The 9,526-nt window shown below is 47.6% G+C and overlaps 1 protein-coding gene across 3 annotated transcripts in view; it reads left to right on the top strand.

The window, feature by feature from the left end:
* Positions 1–9,526, top strand: part of NCAPG2 (non-SMC condensin II complex subunit G2) — a 60,675-nt gene that overhangs the window by 29,690 nt on the left and 21,459 nt on the right. For all 3 annotated transcript variants that reach the window (XM_024753184.1, XM_024753186.1, XM_024753185.1), the window contains 7 exons: positions 790–1,012; positions 1,186–1,289; positions 5,106–5,279; positions 7,194–7,264; positions 8,229–8,382; positions 8,483–8,656; positions 9,356–9,472. In XM_024753184.1, the coding sequence (XP_024608952.1) occupies positions 790–1,012; positions 1,186–1,289; positions 5,106–5,279; positions 7,194–7,264; positions 8,229–8,382; positions 8,483–8,656; positions 9,356–9,472 (1,017 nt within the window). The remainder of the gene's footprint in view (positions 1–789; positions 1,013–1,185; positions 1,290–5,105; positions 5,280–7,193; positions 7,265–8,228; positions 8,383–8,482; positions 8,657–9,355; positions 9,473–9,526) is intronic.

Here is a 9,526-nt window from a genome sequence, read left to right as displayed (position 1 = left end):
GAGGAGACCGGGGAGCATACTTAAGTGCTGATGAGAAAGGTCCACTGGAAGTCCTGGAGAGAGGGGACGGTCATGAGAACCAGGTCCTTGAGGAAAGTCTGTGTCAGTGGTGCAGTCCCCTTTACACAGATGAGTGTTAAGTGTTTGCATAAGTGACAGAGACAGGATTTGAACACTGTACCGTCAGAGTCTATTTTATTTCCATTATTCTGTGGTGTTTCCCCTTGTTTTGAATTTCTTGCTGAGAAGTTTGGCCCTTTTCTGTGGGCAGTGGATGACTTTGATGCTTTTACGCTGAGGGGCAGCATGACAGTCCTGCCGTGTGCAGGTGTGGGCAGTGTCTGTGAGGCGGCTCGAGGAGGCCTGTGACCACCCGGGCAGCACCCAGTAGAGGGCGGGAGGGGTGACCGTGAGGGGTGCCTCTGTGTCCGAGGTGGGAAACGGGAGACTCACTTTAGCTTTCTGTGCCAAACCTGTTGTAGATGTTTAAATTCACTTTTCATATTAATGGGCCCCAAGTTGTGGTTTAGGAAATTTTAAAATTATTAGACTGATAATCATAGCTGTCATTTGAGGGTCCACTGACGGTCCTGATGGATTATAACCAATCCCAGCGGCCTTGTGCTTATCTGCCTATGTGTCAGTGCTTTTTAAAACACGGGTTTATTTTAATTTGTCTACAGAAGAGTCACAGATTCTGGCATAATCATTTGAGATGAATTTCCTTGAATGTAGAAATTAGTTCCTTTTTGATTACACTCTCCTTCTGCACGTGTGCTTTATCCACAGTTTTGGAAAATATGCCCCATGGAGCACATTCTGGTCCGTCTGGAGTCGGACTCTCTGCCCGTCACTCGGCGCCTGGTGGGCCTTATCTTCAACTCCTTCCTGCCCGTGAACCAGCCCGAGGACGTGTGGTGCGAGCGCTGCGTGACGCTGCTGCAGATGAACCGTGCGGCTGCGCGGAGGTTCTACCAGCACGCGCACGAGCACACGGCCTGCACCAACATAGGTACCCAGCCCCGCCCCGCGCCGTGAGCCTGGCGTGTTTGCTCCGTGCTCAGTGTGGTTCTTAATGAGTTCCCGTAAAGTGACACTTTAATTATTTGGGATTATAATTTCAGTGTTAGAAACTTTTGTTGAAGGTGCACGTAAATTGATTATTGGTTGTCTCACACATCTTAGCAAAGCTGATTCATGTGATTCGCCACTGCTTGAACGCCTGCATCCGGAGGGCTCTGAGTGCCTGCGGGGAGGGCAGTGAGGAGCCGGGGAAGGAGAACGTGAGCGTGAGTGGAGCCGCCGCCGCCCGGCGCCGCCTTGGGGCCATGGGGCTGGGGCCTGGACCACGGGGACGGGGACAGGGCCACGGGGACGGGGTCGGGGCCACGGGGGTGGGGACCCGGACGGGTGCTTCTCCCGCGGGAGAAGGGCAGGGCAACAAGGCAGAGGTGTTATTTCCACAAGCCGTTACCTTAGCAACAAAATTACTTATTCCTTTAGTGCTGATACTTCACCTAATTATTTTGGAGGATCATAAGGAATTTTCTAGAAAGAATTTCTGTGTATCCTTTGTAGTTCACTGTGGAGTTTGAGTAGGATTTAATACAAAGGAAAAATTATCATTGCTGACACTCTTTTCCCAGTTTTCTTCACCTTAAGCTTCTGTATATATATATATATATTTTTTTTAATTGCTTTACAATGGTGTGTTAGTTTCTGCTTTATGACAAAGTGAATCAGTTATACATATACATATGTTACCATATCTCTTCCCTCTTGCGTCTCCCACCCTCCCTATTCCACCCCTCCAGGCAGTCACAAAGCATCAAGCTGATCTCCCTGTGCTATGCGGCTGCTTCCCACTAGCTATCTACCTTACGTTTGGTAGTGTATATATGTCCATGCCTCTCTCTCGCTTTGTCACAGCTTACCCTTCCCCCTCCCCATATCCTCAAGTCCATTCTCTAGTAGGTCTGTGTCTTTATTCCTGTCTTACCCCTAGGTTCTTCATGACATTTTTTTTCTTAAATTCCATGTATATGTGTCAGCATATGGTATTTGTCTTTCTCTTTCTGACTTACTTCACTCTGTATGACAGACTCTAGGTCTATCCACCTCATTACAAATAGCTCAATTTCGTTTCTTTTTATGGCTGAGTAATAATATTCCATCGTATATATGTGCCACACCTTCTTTATTTATTCATCTGATGATGGACACTTAGGTTGCTTCCATGTCCTGGCTATTGTAAATAGAGCTTCAATGAACATTTTGGTACATGACTCTTTTTGAATTATGGTTTTCTCAGGGTATATGCCCAGTAGTGGGATTGCTGGGTCATATGGTAGTTCTATTTGTAGTTTTTTAAGGAACCTCCATACTGTTCTCCATAGTGGCTGTATCAATTTACATTCCCACCAGCAGGGCAAGAGGGTTCCCTTTTCTCCACACCCTGTCCAGCATTTATTGTTTGTAGATTTTTTGACGATGGCCATTCTGACCGGTGTGAGGTGATACCTCATTGTGGTATTGATTTGCATTTCTCTAATGATTAGTGATGTTGAGCATTCTTTCATGTGTTTGTTGGCAATCTGTATATCTTCTTTAGAGAAATGTCTATTTAGGTCTTCTGCCCATTTTTGGATTGCGCCGTTTGTTTTTTTGATATTGAGGTGCATGAGCTGCTTATAAATTTTGGAGATTAATCCTTTGTCAGTTGCTTCATTTGCAAATATTTTCTCCCGTTCTGAGGGTTGTCTTTTCATCTTGTTTATGGTTTCCTTTGCTGTGCAAAAGCTTTTAAGTTTTATCAGGTCCCATTTGTTTATTTTTATTTCCATTTATCTAGGAGGTGGGTCAAAAAGGATCTTGCTGTGATTTATGTCATAGAGTGCTCTGCCTATGTTTTCCTCTAAGAGTTTGATAGTGTCTGGCCTTACATTTAGGTCTTTACTCCATTTTGAAGCTTCTGTATATTTTAATTCGACCTGGGGTTGGCACACATAGATTGGGTCTGGACATTACTGTATTTTACAACTAGATGGGTGGTGGCGCTCTCAAGGATTTATTCACCACCACTGCCCTAAGATTCTACTAGAAACGTCGTGGGGTTGAATTTTTGGGAATGAGCTTTATTTAGAATTGTCTTTGAAAAAGTAATTTATCAAGGAAGCTATATAGCTGGTATTTCTTCAGAATCCAAAGTGACCAATTATATCATTAAAAAAGGAACATTTAAGACTTAGAAACGTATTACTTATAAGCAGTATCTTAAGCTTATAAACAAACTCTCATGCTTGTATGTACCTCTGAAGTAAAAATTTTGGGTAGTTTTGTGGTGCTATGTAGATTAGGGTACTGGCCTTTAAAAGAAAGTCACAAGATGTTGAATATACTTCAATTAAAACCAAAAAAAAAAAGGAAGTCACAGAAGATAGTTTTGCCCTTTTGATGAAACGTGGTTCACGCTGGCTGCAGGGTGAGGCTCCTGCGCTGTCTGGCCGCTCCTGTCTCCATGTCCCCGCCCTGGATGCAGGCCCTCGGCCCTTGAGAGCCAGGAGCCGACAGGGCCGCCCCGCGCTGAGGCTGGGGCTGCGCCGGCGGGCTGTGCGTGGGGCTCAGTCGGCCTGCCCGGGGGCTGGGGGGAGCACTCCCCGGACCCCACCTGCCCTCCGCTTCAGCATCCCCTGCCCTGTCTGTCTGCTGGGGCAGAAGGGGGAGGAGAGAGAAGAGCCTGATGTCATCTTAACGGCCGAATCTGTCTATCAGATCCATCAGTTCATAGGCCTGTTCAGCCTGGGCTCAGGAAGCCCTCAGCCGGGAGCGTCTGGAGCTGGTTCTGCTTTCTTGGTGGGATTTGAGTTCCCCTTTTCAGAGTTTTCCCCTCAGTATATGGGTTGGGTGGGCAGGATTTTTTAGGGAAGTGATCCTGTAACTTTAGAAACCCTCCCTGGGATGCCAGCTCCAGGCTCGCGGGGCCCTGCGCCTCTGGGCCACCCCTTCACGCTTGTGCTGATGGATGGTGGAAGTGGTTTCGCCAAAAAGTGAAAACTGTTACAGTTCTCAAATACTGAAGGAACCCTCCACCCCCATATTGAACCTAGACATTATTGAGAAAGCTGCATTTTATCACATTTTAGGTCAGTTTCTGTACCGTTAGAAAACACAAGGGTGCTCTATTGTAACCGGTAGTAGAAAAAAAATACAATTTGCTGTCTGGATTTTGTCATTCTAAGAATATTTAATGGCTTAAAGCATAATTTTTTGAATTGGTTCTTTTACCTTTTCACATTGCTATCTACTAAAAATCTCTGCTTTCTGTTTAATGAAATCTTACTTAGGAACTTAGCATATTTTTGTAAAGGAGAAGTGGTGGCTTTCTCAGGGGACTTAAATGATAAGAGTGCTATGCTAATCACTAGAATGTAAAAAGTAAAATTAAATACAGGTTGAAGTTCTGTCAATTTGCTATCTATATCATTCTTATAGTAGTATCTAAGCCTTTAGTAGTTTCATTGCTTTTTAAATTTAGCCATAAGTCATTCCAGGTATTTAGTGCCTATTGAAAAATCTAACTTTATATAGCAACTACTTTTGTTTTTTCTGGGTGTCCACATTAATTAAGTTAATTTGTTCACCGTATCTTTTCCCATTACATCTGAGTAGCACAAAAATACCAACACCTGAAATGAATCCTGCTTTGCATCTCAAGGTAGACCCTTCCAGGAAATGGCCTGTGTGGTAAGTTGTCAGTTTGTCACAGTCACCGGACAGGGCTGGCATCTGAAGTGGACCACGCGTAGGCGAGCGTGTGGTGCTGGGGAGGCGGCCCCATCCCTCTGCGCAGACAAGGAAGGATTCGCTAGAAGACACGCAGACACCTGGTGCTGTCACTCCCTGCCAGCCCACAAACCAGAGCAGCCCACGGTCGAGGGGGAGTCAATCCCATCAGACATCATACCACAGTCTTAGGGGTTCTATCTGCCTCTCCTTCCGTCTCTGCCTTAGGTCTGGAATTCTGAGATGTGCTTTTAGACACAGTGCTGTTCTCTTGAGAGTTATTATGATTTGATTCTTTCACAGTACAATTTTTTGTATCTTAGGCCCTGGACCAAACGCTGTCAATAAGTGATACTGCGTCCATGGCGGGTTTGTTAGAGATCGTTGTGATTCTTTGGAGAAGCATTCACAGGAGTATGGAGAATAACAAAGAGGCCAGAGTGTACACCGTTAGCAAGTTCGCCTCTATGCTGCCAGAGTACATGAAAGCGTTTAAGGTAAGACGGGCCACCCTGCTAAGGCAGGCGTGCCAGGTCATGTTTGTGCAGGACCAGCCTCTGGACCTGCTCCTCCTCTGCAGAGGCGGGGACTGAGCCACTGCCCACCCCACAGGACGCTCGGCCTCTCGCCCTTCACGGGGTGAGGCCACGTGTCCTCCAGCCTCCATCCCTTCACCCAGAGACTTGTCTGGGGAGCACTGGTTTTCTATCTCTAATGGCCTGACACTATTTTAGAATCTGGTTTGATTTGCTGGGAATTGAGAAAGAGGAGTTTGTGAACATCAAGATGTAGTAGCACCTTGGTTTTGGGGGCAATTTTAGGCATTTGACAGCATCCGGCAAGCACATGTTTCTGAAATATCTGAGTTGTGTCTGTGTTATTGAGACAGACAGAACTGTGTGCATAACTTCTGTTTGGAGGAAGGAAACCTCCTCATTCCTTGACTTTCTATTTCTGAGTAAAGGCCATATTTCAAAACCAATGGAAATAAAACTGCTATGTAGAAATGTAAATTTATTCCTAATTGTGAAGAAAGCGTGGCTTAAATATAGAAAGGTCATAGGTCTTATGAATCACCCTTATCTTGGTAAAGTTTACTTTTGGTTCTTCTACAACTGCTTATGTGATCTTGGACCTCTTAGCTTTTCTGAGCCGTATTTCTGTGACTGTTATGTCTCCGCGCTCCATCCTGCCTCTGAAATGCAAACGTGACCTGTCTGTGAAGGTAAATAATCAAGGCTGCCCAAGTCACTAGGACATTTAAAAGCTCAGATAATCACATGGGGTTGAGAATTAGAAGATAAACATAGAGGCCATAGGATACCAGACGAGATGACAGGTGAACAGTGTGGCCTGGGTGTGTCCAGGAAAAGGGAGGTGGTGAATTAATTCTTTAATCCCGAATTATTCCGGCCAGAGAGCTTCTCTGCCCTCAGTACCTCCCAGAACCTTGTGGTTGGCCCATAAGTGGGTAAGGCATCTGTAAGCCACACATGGAGTGGAATCAGGAGTAGCTGCCAGCCGACTGTTGTAACATCAAGAAAACATTTTCTTTATTGGGAGTTGGGGGCGAGGGTGGGTTCACTCTGACTGAATGCGGATTAATTACAGGCCAGATGGTGACATTGCACCTGTTTCTGTTTCATGTATATGTCCAGGAAAATTGTTGTTTCTTTTCCTTTTAGGGCCCATCTTCCTTCATCCTCTCATCCAACCAAGGGTGTTTCTTATTAAGTGATCTTGATGGAGTCTGGTCTGTCTGCTCTGTTACTGTGATAATACTAGTGGTGGTGATGTAGCTGCAGTGGGGCCCGAGGTGGCATCCTCACTTGGTTCCTGCCAAAGCCCCGCCCTCAGAGACCAGCCCTTCTCCGTGTGTGGTACCAGCTGGTTGGGGTGTGGCATCTCATGGGACTTGGGTTTGGCCAGGTAGCTCCATTGCACTGCACTGTCTTCCTAAGGTGTTCTGTTCTGATTATTTTACTTAGGAACTTTTCTGACTAGTTTCATTCCCTTGAGTTTTATACTCAGGACACACTGAGTATATAGAGTTGGGTTTGTTTTTCCTTTCATCGGTATTGTTTTTCAAATACCAGTCAGTGCCTTGACAGCAAGGACTTTGGTCTCTTCTGGTTACTGCTGTATTCCAAGGATCTCCTGGTACACAGTAGGTGCTTAATAAATATTTGCTCAAATAATTCATCACAGAAAGTAGTAAAGTGTCCTATAAAAGTTTGAGAAGACTTATCAAACCTAATGCTTCCCAAGGGGTTAAGTCCTCCTGTTGTGTGTTGAGAGTATCACTCTAATTCCTACCAAGCAGCTTTGAAAATGGGTTCCTGGGAGTCATGGGGCCCTCGGGATCCCATTGTTTACGTTCCCTGTTGCTGTGTGTCTTTTCATGCTTTCAGGATGATCGCTGCAAGACCCCTCTGTCTGTGCTGGCCTCCCTGATGCCGGCCTCGGCTGTGCCCACCTTCAGGTGCCCGCCCTCTCCGTGCACTCCTGGTCTCACTTGGTGACGCCTGCGTGACCTTCAAGCCCCCAGTGCTGTGCTCCCTGCCCCTGGCCTCCTCCCCTGTGGCAGGGAGAGCAGGGGATGTGGCTTCCAGGGCTCCGGGACTGCTGAGGGACACAGGAAGCCACCACGGGAAACTGAGAGTCTGGCGTTGTTCAAGTGCCAGATGGTGAGACGTGAGCCATCCCGCCGTCCACCACGGAGCCTTGGCCACACGTGACTCTGAGTGCTTAGAATGTGGAGTCTGGGTTGGGGCAAGCTGTGTGTGCATCCTGGTGTGATGCAGACTCGGGGACCTGGTGTGAAAGAGGGATGTAACATGTTTCATCAGTAGTTTTCTACAGTGCCCATGTCTTAAAGGATGTTGGGGGTAGGCTGGGCTAAATAAGATACATTATTGAAATTAATCTTGCCTTTTTAGACGTGGCTACTAGGACCTTTATAATGACACACGTGGCCTGCTTTTGTGGCTCTCATTGTGTTCTTTATTGGGCAGCGTTGCGCTAGGGTGTTGGTTATTAGCGCAGTAAAAATTACTTGTTTTTATTCATATTTATAAAAAAAAATGTTTTGATGCTAAACAAAAAGTATTGTCCCCAGATTACGGATCTTTACTCTAGAGTCTGACAGAGGCAACACAGAAACAAAAGGCCAGGGTTTGTAAGTGCCTGGTGTGTCCTCGGTGCCTCACATCTAGGGGCTCCTGAAGCTGCTTTCAGAGTCAGCATTTTGTACTGGACCTTGTCCTGCGTAGTAATTGTGGGAAAACAGTGTATTTTTCCTGCGGTGGAGAATGTCTGAGAGTTCCCATGATAGGAAGGGCTTATGTACCCTCAGTTTTTAGCTTCTTCATTTTCCCTGCCTTTTAGAAAAGTGAGAAATTGCTATTGAGATATTAGATATGATTTTATATATGTGGCACTTTCAGCTGTGGTGTGATTTCCACACTAAGAAACCAAGAGGAAGGAACAGCCGACAAGAGCTACTGTATTCTGTTAGACTGTCTCTGCTCCTGGGGGCAAGTGGGACACATCCTGGAGCTCGTTTGTGACTCGCTGCCGGAAGAGCAGCCTCAGAGCAAGGTACGCTTGTGTCATTTTTAAAGTTTGCTGAAGGAGGGTAGCTGTATGCTAGAACTCACGTGCTTTCCTGCTATGTGCCTCACTCACTCTGCGCTTTCAGGGTAACTCTGCGTCTAAGCGGAAGGTGCGGGTCCAGGACCCGTGCCCAGTCAAACCCGGGCTGGCACTGGTCTACGTTGAGTACTTGCTGACCCACCCGAAGAATCGCGAGTGCCTGCTTTCCGCGCCCCAGAAGAAACTGAACCGTCTTTTGAAAGCCCTTGAAACATCCAAGGTAACTTTGTAGAGCAGCTGCAGGTGCCGTGGAAGTTGAGCGATAGGGTAAGGTCTAAGTTTCCCACGTTTATAGTGTAAAATTTTCACCTGGGGGCGGGATGGGACTGGGTGAACACTTCCAGGCCCTGGTCTTTCTAGCAAGTCGTGTTCAGAGCCCAGTGTCCTGTTGAGGCCAACTCTGAGGGTGAGCCGGTCTGTCGGAACAGGCCCGACAGCAGGAAGACGGCCCGCCACCCCAGGTCCCCTTGCTCTGGCCCTGCTCATCGACGAGGGAATTCCAGCCCCCTGAGTCCTGGGCAGGCTTTTCTAGGGCCCTTTGGAGAGCGAGTCCCGTGAATTTCCAGTCTCCTTTCCCCGTCCTGGCTCTTCGGCCGTCTCCTCCAGGCCAGCCCTCGGAAGCAGCCTGTTACTGACACTGCTGCCAGAGGCTCCCACCTATCAGCACCAGACATCGGATGTCGGCGGGTTGGAGGTGGGCAGCGGGCGCTGCAGGGGGCAAGGGCTGGACGAGCTTGATCCTGAGGGCTCCTTGAGCAGCACCTATGAAAAGGTGTCTTCTTGTCCCTTTACGGGAGGCTTGGAGGAGGGAGGACACTCGCCCTGCCGCTCTGGCAGCCCTCTCCTGGCGCAGCTATGTCCTCACCTCATGCGCTGTCTGCTGAGCCGGAACCTAGCCTGCAGATGTCCTGTTTCACAGGTGGATCTGGAATCGATTTTGCAGTCGCCAGGTGGGAGCCCTCACCACCTGAGTGAAGGCACTGCCCTGCGAGCCTTCAGCCTCCACTGTCGGTTGAGTATCCATCTTCAGCACGAGGTGCGTCCACCAGCTTGGGTCAGGACACGGGGCGAATTGGCCCAGCGGCTATGT

This window comes from Neophocaena asiaeorientalis, unplaced genomic scaffold, assembly GCF_003031525.2.
Source record: "Neophocaena asiaeorientalis asiaeorientalis breed wild unplaced genomic scaffold, Neophocaena_asiaeorientalis_V1.1 scaffold576, whole genome shotgun sequence".
In the NCBI taxonomy this organism is placed as follows: domain Eukaryota; kingdom Metazoa; phylum Chordata; class Mammalia; order Artiodactyla; family Phocoenidae; genus Neophocaena; species Neophocaena asiaeorientalis.
The sequence above is the reverse complement of the archived record's forward strand: the minus strand, read 5'-3'. Positions and strand labels throughout refer to the sequence as shown.